The following is a 17,042-nucleotide window of genomic DNA, read 5'->3' on the forward strand; positions in this document are numbered from 1 at the left end:
GGGGGGGGGGGGAAGGGTGAACAACGTCTTGAATTTATAAAGCTTCTTTGAACTGCTAAGTATTTTTCATGCTTGTGGTTAATGTCCCTGTTAAATCTATGATCTTGTCACTAAACACAGATGATATAGCTTTACTCCCAATCTATCACCTCCTTTGATATTTAAACACTAGATAAATGTGCACTGAGTATGTGGGTCTTCTAAACCCAAGACTCTCCATGCTATCCATCTTACTTAGAAGGGAGCATTATTTTATGTAGTCTTTCCATGCTAGTAACCAACTCCTTCACCTTGTCATCCCAGCAAATACAATATTTTAAATTCAAAGGGATCATTAACATGGCTTTTTTGGTGATTGTACAGATAATGGCAAAGATGTTGATGGTGAAATTACAGACATCTCTGAGAAGAGTTTCGAAACCACAATTACATTTTTTGAAGAAGCAGAATGTGATAATAATCTCAGTGAAAATCTTTGTTCAGCTTCAGGTAAAACTTAGAAACTTAAAGCAGTTTATGGCTGGAATTCTCCATTTCCTTAGACTCCTGAAGGACACAGTGTACCACATAGGAAGGTACTGAGGAACAGTACAAATCTCTGACTTTATTTAGCTGTCTTCTGTTTTAATGTTTAAAGGATCACATGATTGGCAATGCACATGTTAGGGATTGCCCTTCATTTACCACATTTCTAGCGAAAAGTTGTTCTGTCAGCACATTATCAAGAAGGTCTCCAAACACCAGACTGTTGTTCATGCATCTCTTCTCTGATATAACTAGTTCACACATGACCTGGTATTAGCTAGTTTAGAGAGCTGAATATGGCTGCAAAGGATCTGTGCTGTGGCTGTCATGTCTTATATGGCAAATTTTGCTCCAGCAGTGTTTTCTAGTTCCTTTTCCATAAGTGCAAACTTTCTGACAAAACCACAATTTAAGAGAGTATTAACTTCAAAAGTCTGTAGAGCAGAAGGCTAAAAGGAATACTGTGCATTTATTTGGGGGAACTGTGCATTTCTTTGGAGGAAAATAAGCCCTTTTCTTTCTGAGTTGAAAAAACACCAGTTAAGATGACAATTGTCAGCCAAGATCTTGAAATAAGTTAAGCTTAGGAAGCACAGCCAAATGGTAACAAGAGTATGCCATCATACTACACAGGATTCCTGTCTGGTGTGTGTGTCCTGTTAAAAGGCTTGTCTGCCACAGTTGCTCAGTGTAGACTGCAAGGACTCTCCCTCTATCATTTTAGATAGCGACTGTATGGGGCACAATGTATTTTATGCATTTCTGTTGCAACACTCTTCACAAAGGCATGGTTCTCTCCTAGAAAGGACCTATCAGTCTCCACCTGTTTATGAACCAAAGGAGGATTGGAGATACCAGATTGGACTTGCACAGCCTGCTATCAATGGGAAAAACACATTGATATGTGCCCCCACAGGTAAGAAAACACAATATCTTAGAAAAATTCCCTTGATGGAGAGGTCTGTGAAGGATAGGGAAAGGTAAAGGTTGAGTCAAACTTTTCCAGCTGCTTATTTAAAAGCAGTCTACCCTGCAGGAGTAGATCCAGATCTAATCTGAAATTAATGACCAAGAGCAGCGCAGAGACTGAGCAAGACTGACATGTCTCTTCAGTGCCTGTATTCAGATTTCCATGTTGTGACCTCTGCTTTCTCACTCCCCAGTGTGGATTTTTGAGTTAAAAACACTCACTGATGTTTGCAGATCTTTAAGAAATTTGGCTTGCAAGTTAAAGGAAAAATAGGATGAGTTGCCATGAGACACCCTCTGTCTTCTGTACTGCTATGCCTACAAGATCAAAACAGCGTGGGGAACTTTGGCAGTAGCTCAGGACTGAATTAAGAATATTGAAGTTCAGCAGCAAAAGAGAGATCAATCGGCTTTCTCTCCACCTGTGTTTTCCATTATGCTTGCCTGATTCTCCCTGGGTCCTGGAGAGGCAGGTGGTGTAGCAGAGGCAGGGACACAGCAGAGTTCTGGGTGGCCTGCACAGTGAACCTGAGTGCTGAAGGAAAAGAAATGTGAGAGAAGCAAGGCTGCATGGGGAAGGACATAACATTGCTCAGTGCACTGCCTAGCCTCCTGCCCAATGCTCCTGGATAAATCCCTAACTTCTGGGAAGAAGCAAGTGGCCCTTGTATCCTTCTCATTAGAAGTTAGAGGTTGCACTGTTCTCTAACTTCTGATTTAGCACTAGTGTGTTGTAAAACAGCCTGTGATCTGGTGTGTTGCAGTGTTGACTGCAGTTTCAAGTCACTGGACTGCCTGTCCTCTATTGTCAGTAGTTTCATAAGAAGGAATAGCACCGCTCTTTGCAAGAACAGAGTTTATTTTGTTGCTGTCTTTTGAGGTACAGTATGTCACAGAGATTCTCCTGTCAGTTTGCTACAGAACTTTTTTCTGGGGATTTTATTGCATTTAACCAATAGCTTTCTTCGATTGCATCTGAAAGAATGGTATAGAAAATAAAAAGAAATGCTAAAGAGAATGTGGGTGGCATTTGAAAGTAGGTTTGGGTGAGAATTCTGTTTTCTGCATTAAAGAAGGTAAGTTATTCAAGAAACTGCTCTTTTCTTCCAGAGAAAGAACCAGAACTAACTTTCCTTTCAAAAGATGAATCAAATTAGAATCCCAAGCTGGAAGAGCTTGCTTGCATCCTGGATGAAGCATACTGCTATAACCCACAGATTCACACTCCTCTTTGCTAAGACAAGAACCTTAGTAGCTGTAAGACATTTCTTTTTAAAGTTTCTAAAATGGGAAGTGAGAAAATATAATACCTCATCTATTACCCTTCCCATTTTGATCTGGAAACAGAAAAATGTATATGCATTTGATCTTTCTAAGAAAAGATTTATCTTTCTGTATCTTCCTAAGCACTGATGCTCTGAGACAGGATGTGTTGGGTTTTTTTTTCTTTTCCACAAACTACAGTACAGGGATGGTGTCCTTCATCACTTCCTGCTACTTGCTCTAGTTGATCATTAAGTTGTCAGATTTTTACTTTAGGTGTGAAGTGAGTTTTAACAAGATGTGTTACAAGGGTTTTGGCTTTAATGTGGCAGTGTTACAAACCAGAAGCTCTGCTCTATTACTGACTGCACATATGCAGGTATTTATAGGTTTCCCAAAGGATTCGTATGGGCCCAAAGGAGTGGTTTGTGTTCTTGATCAAGAAAAAGGAAAGACTTTGTGCAGCAGATGTCCTCTGGACCCTTCTGATGCACTGGTCTATTACATATGTGCCTAGGATCAAGGATCTAGGTGGAATAATCTAAAAAGGTCTCCCTTCCAATACCTTGTTCCCAGAAAAAGTTCATATTTGAAGTAAGAGTTCTGCTAATCATTAGCTTCTCTCAAATTCTCTCAAATGTTTACTGCATAGTCTCTTGACTACTGATTTATCATTTGAGAGTCCCAACCCCCATTTTACCCTTGGTATAGACATGCTGGATGAATTGCAAACCAGAAAAAAACTAAAGGTAGGCTAAAGTCCAAACTAACAACACCAAGCATCTGCTGGCAACTTGCCCTTATAGAAGTAAAAGCCTACTGTAGCCTGGCTGAATTTTTTTCTTATGTAAAAGCAGTTTGAAGGTGCTGCTTTCAGTGTGCAGGGGGAAAGTGCAGTTTGTAAACGGCAACTCATTTCCTTTGGATTCCAGAGGTGTAGTGTTCACTGATCTGTTTGTTTATAAGAGAAAAAGGCATGCCTTTTAGCAGTGAAAGGCTGCTTGTTCTCTAGACAGTCTGTAAGTTGAAAGGGTGGGAAAAGCAGAAATCAGCTGTGGCATGGTTTGATTTGGAGTCGTGTCTGTGACACTTGCTTTCTCACTATTAATAGATGTTCCTTCCTGATGCACAAGTTCCACCTTCTTTTCTGCTTCTGGTTCTCAGTATTAATTGTCTAGGCAAGCATGGGCAGGATCTACCTATCTATCCCAAAGTAACATTTCATCTGGACAGTGATCTAACACCCTGATTTGCTTTCCAGCCTTTGAAGAAGTGGATAGACAGAAACCCTCTCCTTAGCCATAAAGTCAGATGGGTTGATGGGTTGTGGAAGAAGAGATCAAAAAACAGGTACACAAGTTTGCACTGAGGAATCCCAGTTGCTAGACCTATGGTGGCTATGCTGCTGAAGTTGTTCTACTCTCCTGTGTTTGTCTTCCGTGCTCTTAAACAGACTAAGGTCATGCAAGGTTGCGCTGCACTTTCTTCAGTATCTGGAAGGACTTTAACCAATCCTAAGGAGATGCCTGCTTTTTCTATCTAGCATCCTTGGTTAAAGCAGCAGTTATACTGCCAGTGACCCTTTGCTGCAGTATTCTTTTGCTAGTTCAAAATAATTTTAGAAGCTGTTCACTATCGTGACTTCTTGTGGTTAATTCTAGTGCTATTTTCCCTGTTCCTTTTACAGATCCCTCTTCTTTTTTGTTTGTTGACACATACAGTTTAAGGTAGAATGGAACATACAGACAAAATTAGTTATGCATGGCTTAAGAGTTACTAACTAAGCTGTATAGGTCTCTAATAAAGATCAGCTAGGTGTTGTGTTTGAAATGGCATTTCCCAGGATAACAATTCCTGTGGCACATCAACAGGAATTCCTGCTCAGTGAGTACAGTATGCAGTCAGATGGATATGTAAACTTAAAGTACTTTTCCAGATTAAGAGGACATGCTCATTTCTAATTACTTAAGTAAGAGCAAATGCAGGTATGTTGCTCAAGGAACTCTTCAGTGTTTTTTTCCTGACACAGTTTCTTGCTACTGTAGGTATGACCCTGCCAGTGCAGAAGGGTGTACTGGACGCATTCAAAACCAACAGACAGCAGACTGCTAATTGCTACATCTGTTGCTGATGAAGGCATTGATATTTCTGAGTGCAACCTTGTTGTGCTCTATGAATACTTCGGTAATGTCACCAAAATGATCCAAGTAAGAGGTATGAAATTTCAGAGTTATTACTTTAAAAACCCGTTTTGGCCAGAAGTGGACATAAAGTGCTACTTAATGGCACTTTGGAAATATTGTAGTAATATATGCATATCTTGCTATTGTTCCTCTGTGCCCCTGAGTGAAGTCAGATGAATGATGGGACTGGGCATGACAAATTTCTTCACAGAACTGAGTCCTTGATGTTGTATGACTTCTCTTTTTCCATGAAAATTAGCCATGCTGCTCAAGGTTATTGAACTGTTGAGGACTGATCCCTCAGGTGGGTAATTATACATATAAGTAGAAGTATAGCTAGAAGAGATGTAGTCAGAAATAGTGCAAATCGTTCTGACTGACAATTTACAAAGGCCTGCTGCAAGGGAGTTTCATGCATTGCTTTGCCTTCTGAAGACCTTTACTTGCCCAGCAGCTTATTAGCAACCAAACTACACGCAGGTACCCGAGGCCTTTGCAAGTGCAGACCTCTAACACTGAAGGGAAAAAAAAAAAAAAAAAAAAAAGAAAGATGAAACCCTGTTTCTGTCTTGACTTGTCTAAAGAAATCTGACTTCGGTCTTGAATCTTGGCGATTTTACGATACGGACAGTAGAGGGGAATGAAGAGCCACACTAAATACCGGTTTCTGTTGAACATTCCCAAATGTCATAAAACTCCTTACGTCTTTCAAGGGTGGATCTGCAAAATTTTATCCTATCACCCAAGTAGTTAACTTCATAATCTGACAGGAAGCGATCTCCACTGTACTTATTCCTCTGCTATCAGGGTTTGTGTCCTGTGATTTTCTTAGTTTTGTCTTGCAATGAAATAATTGGCCCAGAATTCATGTTTATGGGTGAAAGGATAATGTTTATTCTTAACAAGCCATTAAAGATGAAAAGAAAATAGGTTGCATCAGTTTTAAACATCAAATCATGATTTTTTGGGAATGGGAACTCAAAATCATATGTGAACACTTCCTTACTGAAACTTTTCTAAACTGGCATGACATCCCTGTAGTTCTTAGTTTGCCTATGTGACAGCAGCAAAAAGCAGGCAGGCAGTAGGCATAGAGAAGGTGAAAGAGACAGCACTTGCTCTTTTTTCTCTTTTCTTGCCAGCACTCTATTTCCAGTTCCTCAGGCTTTTTTTGTGATAAGACTTTTTTTTTTTTTTTTTTTTTTTTTTTTTTTTAATAGACACCAATTAGCAGGGCAGAAAACTAGTAAGTAAGGCTAAGATGAACTTTTCTCCTCTAGCTTTTTTTTTTTGCACAAGACAGCAAGATGCTGTACAATAACTGAAGTGTCAAGCATGCCTGAACTTCAGTGAGGCAGGCCACAGAAGTAGCCAATACAGCAATGGCTGGGGGCTATTCATGAGGATATCTGGAAGGGGGCACCTCGTTCTGGTTTGTGATTGCAGAAGAAAGAACTGAGAAAATCCTCTTTAGAAGCAGCATTATCTGAATCTGAACATGCAAAACAAAAGCAGCTACACAGAAGGTCCTTAATGCTCTTTTATGCCATAGCTGCCGCTTTTGCACATCTTGTTAAGAGTGACTAAAGAGGATAAATGTATTGCTATATAGGTCATGGAAGGGCAAGAGGTAGCAAGTTCATCCTTGTGACAAGAAAACAGAAGTGGTTGAGAATGAGAAACACAACCATTACTAGGAAGAAATTATGACTGAAACTATTGAAAAGCTACAGAATTGGGATGAAACAACATTTGCAAGAAAGGTTTGTACTTCTGCAGAATTTTCATGCTCAAATCTACAGGCATAATCTACATCACCCTCATCTAGTGTCACTATCTAGGACCAAGTGATAACCTGAGAAAAGTGTTCACTGTTACTTGTTTTCAGACCAAGGCTAGATCAGCAGAGAAGGGACAGTGTGTCCTGCTAGCTTGGAGAATGTCATCTCTACTGTAAATGTAAAAAACTTAGAAGTTGAGGTAGAATTTATATAAACTACTCAGCTTAGAAATAAAATATAAACTGTTCTGTCCACTGAAAGAAAAATATTGCTGTGTCTGCTTAGGATAGTGGACAGGGAGATGTGAAACTATGCAGATGGTTGTAATATGTACATCCATATAAAGTGCTTCTGAACATGAGTCTTAGTGGCAGACCAATGCAAGTGCTTTTCTAAAATTGTTTGTCACTATTCCAAGTCTTTGTGAATTTCAAGCCATTTTTTTTCTGGGACACTTAAGAAAACATTGCCTGGGACATTAACAGGATGACATTTGGGGTTGTACATGCTCTTCTGCTGGTGACTTCTTTTGTACTGCCTACTTGCTTCGAGCAATGGCATCTGGCAGATGAACAAGCCTAGTAGAACAAGCCTAGTAGAACACCTCAGCACATATTCAGTGCTAACCCTGCTGTGTGCTGCACACATACCAGATCAAAAAATATCGAGAGTAGAAAGAAGTGTCAAGAACTATGGTGCTGAGGTGACATGAAGGAGGTGTCTCAGGCTAAGCCAATGATGGACTTTTGGTCAGGCAAGGTCCTGCCTGGTGCAGCAGGCATGTCTCCTCTGTGACCACCCCACCTTCCCAGGTGCTCTCACATAATAGGTATGAAGTTCTGCAACTGGAATGAAAAAATGATGATGATGGTTCACCTAGCTTGGAAGTGTTGCCAAGGCTAAGTTGGCCTATGCTCTGCATCAAAACGACTTCCATAAAGAAAAAAAGAAGGGTCATTGTCATAGGACACCTTCTCCTGAGAGGAATAGAAGCCCAGTATGCTGACTGGACCCACTTCTTAGTCTGCTGCCTCTGTGGGGCACAGGTTAAAGATGTGAAAACTTCCTACCCTGGTACAGCCCTCAGATTATTATCCATTATTGATTTTTTCATGTGAAGTTGCAACAGGAAGTCTGAGGGCAATCAAGAGATACTTCAGGGCCTTGGGACAACTGGTTAAGGGATCAGGAGCACAAATAGTGTTCTCCTCTATCCTTACAGTTGCAGAGAATGATGAGGGAAGAAAGAGGAAGACCCAGCGGATCAGTACCTGGCTCCATGACTGGTGTCACGAGCAAACTTTGGGGTTTTTGATCATAGGTCAGTCTACATGACACCAGGCCTGCTGATGACAGATGGGGTACACCTGTCTCAAAGGGGGAAAAGGATCTTTGTGCAGGAGTTAGCAGGGCTCATTGAAAGAGCCAATTAGATTTTAAGGGGTAAGGGGATAGAACTAGACTTGGTAGAGATAAGCCTGGAGGCAGCATGCCAATGCCTGAGGGATGGTGTGCTAGCAAGGTCCTTCAGTCTGCCATCAGAGTGGAGGCAAGGGATGGAGATCCACACAGCAGTGAAGACACAAGGGTTCTGGATGTTTAGAAACCACGGGAGTGCCTAAGAACAGTCACATAGGAATTGGGCTTCTCCCCCCCAAAAAGGTGGTAGGATCAATAGCCCAGCTGAGGTGTATCTACACCAATGCACACAGTATGGGCAACAAACGGGATGAGCTGAAAGCCATTGTGCAGTTGGAAAACTATAATAAAATTGCAATCATGGAAACCTGGTGGAATGACTCACACAACTAGAGTTCTGCAGTGGATGACTATAAGCTCTTCAGACGGGATAGGCAAGGAAGGACAGGTGGTGGGTAGCCCTGTATGTTCAAGAGTGCTTTGACTGTCTAGAGCTTGATGGTGGGTTGACTGTTTGTGGTTAAGAATCAGGGGGAAGGCCAACAAAGCTGATTTCATGATAGGAATCTGTTACAGACCACCCAAACAGGATGAAGAGGCAGATGAAATACAAGCATCTGGGAGAAATCTCAAAATTGCTAGCTCTTGTTCTTGTGGGGGACTTCAAATTAACCAGTGTCCTCTGGAAATTCAACACAGCAGAAACAGCCTAGGAGGTTCCTGGAGTATGTGGAAGATAACTTCCTGACACAGCTAGTGAGTGAGCCTACTAGAGAAGGTGCCCAACTGGACCTGTTGTTTGTGAACAAAGAAGGACTTGTGGGTGAAGTGATGGTTGGAGGCTGTCTTGGGCACAACAATCAAGAAATTATAGGTTTTGATTCTTGGAGAAGGAAGGGGGTCCACAGAACTGCTACTCTGGACTTTCAGAGGAAAGACTTTGGCCTGTTTAGGAGCCTGGTTGACAGAGTCCCTTGGGAGGCAGTCCTGAAGAGCAAAGGAGTCAAGGAAGGCTGGACATTCTTCAAGAAGGAAATCTTAGAGGTGTAGTAGCAGGTTGTCCCCATGTGCCAAAAGACAAGCCGGTGGGGAAGATGACTTCTTGGCTGAACAGGGAGCTTTGGCTGGAACTCGGTGAAAAAAAATTAAAAGTTTATCATCTTATTGGAAGAACGGTCAGGGAATTTAGGAGGACAAGGGTGTCATGACGTTATGGAGGGAAAGAATTAGAAGGGCCAAAGCCCAACTAGAACTTAATCTGGCTACTGCCATAAAAGACAATGAAAAGTCTTTCAATAAATACATTAGCAACAAAAGGAGGGCTAAGGAGAATCTCCATCCTTTATTGGATGCAGAGGGAAACATAGTGATAAAGGTTGAGGAAAAGGCATGATACTCAATGCCTTCTTTGCCTCAGTCTTTAATTGTAAGACCAATTGTTCTTAGGGTACACAGCACCCTGAGCTGGAAGACAAGGATGGTGAGCAGAATGACGCACCCATAATTGAAGGGAAAATGGTTAGTGACCTGCTACACCACTTACACATAAACAGGTCTCTGGAGCCAGATGGAATCCACCCAAGGGTAGAGACAGCTGGTGGAAGTGCTCACCAAGCCACTTTCAATCATTTATCAGCAGTTCTGGCTGCAGGACTTTATCAGCAGTTGACTAGAGGTTAGAAAATGTGACTCCCATCTACAAGAAGGGCCAGGAGGATCTGAGAACTACAGGTCTGTCAGTCTGACCTCGGTCCTGTGGAAGGTTATGGAGAAAAGCATCTTGAGTGCCATCCCATGGCACATTCAGGACATGCCCAGTCAGCATGGGTTTATGAAAGGCAGGTCCTGCTTGACTAACCCTGATGTCCTCCTGTGGACAAGGTGAACCACTTAGTGGATGAGGGAAAGGCTGTGGATGTTTATCTGGATTTTAGTAAAGCCTTTCACACTGTTTCCCACAGCATTCTCGTGGAGAAACTGGATACCCATGGCTGGACAGGCATGCTGTTCGCTGAGTGAAAATCTGGCTGGATGGCTGGGCCCAGAGAGTGGTGGTGAATGGAGTTAAATTCAGTTGGTGGCCAGTCACAAGTGGTGTCTCACAGGGCTCAGTAATGGGTCCAGTTCTGTTTAGTACCTATACCAGTTCTGTTTAGTATCTTTATCAGTGAACTGGACAAGGGGATCAAGTGCACCCTCAGTAAATTTGTAGACAATACCAAGTTGGGCAGGAATGTTGATCTGCTTGAGGATAGAAAGACTCTACAGAGGGATCTGGAGAGGCTGGATTGATGGGGTGATGCCAATTGTATGAGATTCAGCAAGGCTATGTGCCAGGTCCTGCACTTGGGTCACAACAACCACAACACTACAGGCTTGGGGAGGAGTGGCTGGAAAGCTGCTTGGTGGAAAAGCACCTGGAAATGCTGGTTGTCAGCCTGCTGAATATGAGCCATAGTGTGCCCAGGGGGCCAAAGAAGGCCAATGGCATCCTGGCTTGTGTCAGCAATAGCGTGGCCAGCAGGGACAGGGAAGGGATCTTACCCCTGTACTTGGCACTGGTGAGGCCACACCTTGATTACTGGGTTCAGTTTTGGGCCCCTCACTACAAAAAGGACATTGAGGTGCTGGAGTGTGTCCAAAGAAAAGCAATGAATCCTGTGAAAGATCTAAAGAACATGTCCTATGAGGAGTAGCTGAGGGAATTGGGGTTGTTTAGTCTGGAGAAAAGAAGGGTGAGGGGAAACCTCATCACCCTCTACAACTACCTGAAAGGCGGTTGTGGTGAGGTGGGTGTCAATCTCTTCTCCCAAGTAACAAGTGATAAGATGAGAGGAAATGGCCTCAAGTTGCACCACGGTATCAGGAAAAAATTCTTCACTGGAAGCACTAGAACAGGCTGCCCAGGGAAGTAGCTGAGTCACCATCCCTAGAGGTGTTTAAAAGATGTGTAGACATGGCACTTAAGGACATGGTTTAGTGGGACTTGGCAGTGTTAGGTTTGTGGTTGCACTCGATGATTTTGTCTTTTCCAACCTGCATGATTCTATGATTCTATCTTCCTAGATCTTTGTAATAAATTTCTCAGAGAATACTGGAATAAGCCAGTGGCAGCCAATACAAATAAAAAGGCCATGTACGCAGCTCTGCCAAATCCCCGATGATCCCTATCGCAGATCATCCCATGTTTTCAGGCAAGCTTTCAGACACTGAGCTGTGCAACAAAGGATATCCAAGGCCCTCTTGCTTTTGTGAAATATCTTCTCCTGCCTCTGAGGCTTGGTTTGGCTGCTCCTGCTTCTTCTCAGAGGATTCTGTTTCTGCATTAGCTGCAGGTTGCCAGCTCCAGACTGTGGCTGTTGCCTCTTTCTCTGACTACAATTTCTGTGGTCTCTGGAGTCTTCTTTCCAAGCTGTGAGACTCCCAGAGCAGCAGTGCTACTTCTGCTGTAGGGAGTCTCATATGACTTAAGTCTTCTCAAGGACTTACTAGCATTATGACCAAAGGGGCCATAGGGAGGTAGGGGGGGAGGGAGAAATACATGGCATAAACGCTGTCCCTCAGGTAGTTCTATTCTAGCCTTACATTCTTAACCTGACAAATGTACCATGTTCTTCCTTTGGTGTGAGTTGCTAGAACAAGGCATGTTTTGTTTGCTTTTAAGTAATAGCTTCCTAGATGTTATATATCCTGAGTCATGTTTAGACAGACATTGGAGCTTCTCTTAATTTCATAATGATCTTGATTTTTATTTATTTATTAAAGATACATGAACTGCAAATGAAGGAAAAGGTATTACGAGGTTTCAGGAAGAAGGAAGGAAGACGTACAGTAATGGAAGGGAAAAAAATCTTCTGTGTGGAAAAAGCAAAGCATATGCCTGTAGTACAGATGACAGAGCTATAAAGGTATGTCTCTCGATGCAAACCTATATCCATGAACACCAGGGAAGTCAGTATTATTGAACTAACAAACAGCAATTTTTATCAATGTGGAAAGTAGGCTATTTTGTGCAACCTGGAGCAGAAAAAAATTCTGAGTAAATTGGTTAACTACAAGACCAATTATAACTACTTCTGTAGCATGCTGTGATGGTACTTGATGATGTCCAAGGTGTGCAAATATGTGATATGACAGGAATCACTTCAATCTTCCTGAATCTCCTTCTGTTAGAAATTAATAAATATTGTGGAAAACTATGTGACCTTCAATGACATAACCTACTGGATGACTGCTGGATATTTACTTTCATGATTAGCAAAAGATTGGAAGTCTTCCTGCAGTTGAGAGATTTGTCCCACCATTTCTGTTGACTGAAAATTGTCCATACAAACTACTGAGATCAGCTCGCTGTCTGGGTCACTGGCTTATGGGCCAGTTTTCAGTTTTGAAAGGCAAGACAAACCATGGTTTTCAAGAGGAGACCTTTAATTCTTAAATATTGATTTGTTTTGCATTCTTTAGGTAGTTCACATTGCTTCTATGTATCTCATGGGGACTTGAATTTCTCTGTAGACCCAAGAAGCCAGTGTTCTACACATGAAAGGTGATGGTCATGAAAGACAGCCTTTTCTGGGCACTTTGAACCATTCTAGTTCTGAAATTTGTTTCGTTTGAAGCTTCTTCTATTTGTGCTACTCTGAAAAGCATGGTTGTGATGTGATAAGGGGCTTCAGGCCACAGCTGGGCATTACAGAGTGCTTGCCTTCAGGCACTTCCCTTTTCAATCAAGAAAAAGCATTTTTTTTACCAGCTGTTTTTGGAACATAGATGGAGTTCACTACTCCTCTGTACAGGGAAGATCCACAGGGAGGCGTTGGGAATAGCTCAGCCTTGTGAAAACCTAGTTGCATTTCTCTGACAAATAACAAGGGATCTCTAACATGCCTCTCTGTTACTCCATTTTGTGCTACTGGCTTTTTTCTTCAGAAAGAGTTTTCGATTAATACTCTACAAATAACCCCTCACGATATTTTAAGTAGTCCCTTCAAACTGAGTTCTGTCACAATTCAGCCTATAGATGTATATTTAATGGAAGCTGCACTTCCAGGAAGAACTAGCATTTTCATACCCCAGCTCAAATTGTACTTAGCTCTCAAATTAAGTTGTTAATTTTTGTAAATCTTTGATTATATGTTATAAACAACAACTGTAACTCCTTTACCTTGTTAGGGTTACTTTTTCTACCACTCCAAAGTAACTGTATGACCCCTCATAGAAAGGTGGAGTCATAGAGTTAAAATGAGTGGGAAGCAGGAGTCTCTCAAACTGACTGCTGTCCAGATGACTGTTAAGTTTTATGCACATCTCAAATACTGCAAGCATGATTTTTAGAGAAGATAAGCAAGTTCAAATATATATAAGCTGGTGTCTGGTGATATATAGTAATTTTGGTTTTATAAACCCTGGTATCTAATGAATAGGGAAAAAAAAGTGTTGAGACAAGGGGGCTGAAAGGTGAGCCTCCTGAACGACAGGAAGTACCCTACCAGGGAAATGATATTTGTGCGGGGAAGGGGAATGTCAGGAATCTTCTTTCTACTATTAAGCACTTCTGGCTTGTGTTGTTCCAGGAATCTCATCACACTGTCCTAAGAGATGCGTTCAAGGAGCATTACATAAAAAAGCCTCACCAGAAACCAGTCCAGTTTGATCATTTTGAGGAAAAAAAGCAAGAGGCATTGCCAAAATACTAATTGCCAACTTGACAGGGAAATCATAGTGAAGTACAAGACATTTGATAATCTACCAGTGATCAAAATCAAAAGCTTTGTAGTAGAGAACATTGAGTTTGGGACACAAATGGAACTTCAGAAACCGAAAAATATTTTTTCTTTGAAGAATTTTGATGGTGAAGAAACATCCAGCTGAACCCAACATTTTAATGCACGTATCACCCTACTCCAGTAAGCTGAAATAGTGGATGATCTATTTCTGTGTATAAAAAAAAAAAAAAATCATGTTCTTTATGCTGTCTCATATGCTAGGCCTGTCATCAGTGTCTGGCTAGATAAAAAAAGGCTAGTATGGCCACTAAAAGAAATTTGCTATCTAATGAAATATTTCACCAGAAGTTCTCATATAAGCATGGACAAACATGTGCCAAAGCATCTAGATCTTAATCCTTGCTGCTATGAAGAAGTTGGTCTGAAAAAACCAAAATCAAATTGAATGAATAACTAAACATCTCATCTTAGGTGACAGGGCACAACTTTTCTGCATGAATCAATCTTTGTTACTGGTAACTTCTAGTTAGACTGTACCTCCATGAAGGCAACACAGCTTATGCATAGTGACACTTCAGGCACTACTTTAGCTATCTTTAAAACATCTTAAAATTATTTTAATACTTGAGGCATTTTGATATAGAGAAAATTAAGAGAAAATATCCAGCAACTTTTCTGTAAGGAAGATACTGCATCTTTTAAGTCCATCTTTAATAGTCAAAGTTTCTACAACAGTCTGAGAAAAGCAATAGGGCTTCACTGACCCCTTTTGGAGGAGGCTTCTGGATTAAAATGGTAGCACTGTTTTCTTCTATCACTACACATTTGTCAAGTTGCTGTTACTGAAGTTGCAGAATGGGTCCCTTTCTATGTGTGGCTTAACAGAACAAGTTTCAAGGGAGACAGGCCAGTGCCCTGTAAGACAGGTGAAGGCTTAATTTACATGGTGATCAGCATTTACCCTCATGTCTTGCCTCATGAATTGCCATCTGAAATCTCTTAAGACACTATTATTAGTTCTACAGATTTTTTGTCAGAGCTGGTCTAAAATTGGAACAAAGCCTAGACATTAGTGTGTTTAAATCTCTCCTCCCCACCAAAATCCCAGAGTTCTTTTGGAAAAACAGAAATTGCTACAGATACAATTATGAAACATTGTTAAACTTGCACACTTTAAAGAACTTGCTGATTCTGCTTATCTTCAAGGAGCTTAATCTTCAATATTTCTGGAACCAAGATCAAATATATTTTCAGTTCATTTCATGTGTTTGATAGTGGAATAAAGTATGTACATAGATGAATTATGGGTCTGAAATACCTGAACTCTGAAGAAAACAAACCACCTTGAACAGGAACTTAACTAAGGGTCCAAAAATTATTAAACTACCTAAACCCTAGTCAGCGAGACTTGTGGTGTTCTTTTAACCAGTGTTATGTTGCATTAAAAGCAAAACCGTATTTTAAGCCCTGCTTCATGTTCCACTCCAGTCCATGCCTTTTACTGTGAAGGCTGTATGCACTGTACAGGAAGCCTAACTCTCAGTCCTACAGTAACTTTCTCTGTGCTTAACTTTTATCTAGTAAATTTGCTGTTCTTATAGCTGCTTCCAAAAAAGAAACACAGAACAATGGATAAATATGTTTTATGGTTGGATAATGCCTCCCCCTCAAAAATAGTAGGAACAAAGCTTTTGAAAAAGGCTGGTTTAGTACTTTCATATTAAAAGTACATGGAAAAATAACTCAAGGTCTGTGATCGGTCGGTTTCAGGAAAGGGCCATCTATTTTGGGACTCGTCATAAAAACTAATCAGTCTTAAGTTTCACAGCTTATAGTAACAACTACTGTAAAGTTAAGGGATTTGAGTAATTTTAGTCTTTTTCTATTGTTTCTATGCAAGGATTGCAGACTGAAACAACAAGCAGTTCACTACACAGGAGATGGGAGGGCAGGGAAGAATACTAGCACTCTACTCGACCTTTGAGAACACCTGAAATTTTTTTGCAGTTGAACCCAAAGTTGCATTTTTATTACCAAATAATGCTCAAGATTATGACCATATTAACAGGTCCCTGTTAAGATGTTTCACAGCATCAGAGAACAGCTGAGGTTGAGAGGCACCTCTAGAGGTTATCTTATCACATACAGCAGTTGGCCCAGGAACATGTCCAGACAGCATCTGAACGTCTCCAAGGATGGAGATATCACAGCCTCTCAGGGCCATCTCTTCAGTCAGTGCTTGATCACTCTCACAGTGTTAAAAAAAAAAAAAAAAGTTTCCTGATGTTCAGAGGGAACCCCCTGTGTTTCAGATTGTGCCCAGTTTCTTGCCCTCACATTAGGTAGCACTGAAAAGAGCCTGGCTTCATCTTCTTTATGTCCTCCATTCAGATAGTTGTACACAAACAGCAGAGATGTCCCTGAGGCTTCTCTTCACTGGACTAAAGCAGTACCAGTTCTCTCAGCTTGTCCTCATGTGAGAGCTACTCCAGACCTTGCAACATCTTGGGCCTCTGCTGGGTTCACTAGAGGAGCTCTGTTTGTTTTAATCAAGCAAGAATAGCCTGCTGCAGATACAGTGCAATCTCTATCTGCTCCTTGAGCCTTTTGACTTCTTTCAGAACTATTTCCATTGGGGTTTTTTTTGCAGATACAGCTGGAACAAATGGGACTAAAACTACATTATGAGATTACTTTAAAAGAATTTTTTCACTATGTTAATTGTTGTAGCAGTTGCTCTAAATACAGTTACAGTAAGAGTAAGAAATAGTACTATAACCTTGTTTATCTCTGAGTAAGAGGATATTTGTTATCATTACAAAAAGATTCATGTGGTATTGTGGATTGGGCAGTCACTGACTTGAGTGAATGTGTTAATCATTGGTTGCCAACTACCATAAAAATTGCTCACAAGGATCTTGAAATTGTGGCAGATTTTCTTCTTGAGGACACAAAACAGAGAGCAGTACATCACAGCAGTACTCTGTTGGGTTACAGAAGACCATCAGTATTTGTATTCATCCTGTCTCATGTAGATTATTTAAAGAAACGAGAATTAAAATATGAGAAATCAAGGCTTATATGACTCTACTCCTACAGGAACAGTGAGAAGAGTTTGAAGTCAAAGCTTTGTTCTGCATCTCAGTACTGATGATAACACGACAAAACTCACCAAA

The 17,042-nt window shown here is 41.0% G+C and overlaps 1 protein-coding gene across 1 annotated transcript in view; it reads left to right on the forward strand.

Moving 5' to 3' along the window:
• Positions 1-14,041, forward strand: part of DDX58 (DExD/H-box helicase 58) — a 19,500-nt gene extending 5,459 nt beyond the window's left edge. Inside the window, 15 exon segments of the mRNA XM_026866486.1 lie at positions 364-489; positions 1,328-1,505; positions 2,375-2,379; positions 2,605-2,713; positions 2,715-2,751; positions 4,019-4,056; positions 4,058-4,107; positions 4,803-4,851; positions 4,853-4,971; positions 6,553-6,591; positions 6,594-6,703; positions 11,906-11,981; positions 11,984-12,048; positions 13,714-13,803; positions 13,805-14,041. Coding sequence (XP_026722287.1) covers positions 364-489; positions 1,328-1,505; positions 2,375-2,379; positions 2,605-2,713; positions 2,715-2,751; positions 4,019-4,056; positions 4,058-4,107; positions 4,803-4,851; positions 4,853-4,971; positions 6,553-6,591; positions 6,594-6,703; positions 11,906-11,981; positions 11,984-12,048; positions 13,714-13,803; positions 13,805-14,011 — 1,298 coding nt within the window. The 3' untranslated portion in view covers positions 14,012-14,041.
• Positions 14,042-17,042: the final 3,001 nt, after the last annotated feature.

The sequence above is a fragment of the Athene cunicularia genome (assembly GCF_003259725.1).
Source record: "Athene cunicularia isolate RWA chromosome Z unlocalized genomic scaffold, athCun1 chrZ_part3, whole genome shotgun sequence".
Taxonomy (NCBI): Eukaryota; Metazoa; Chordata; class Aves; order Strigiformes; family Strigidae; genus Athene; species Athene cunicularia.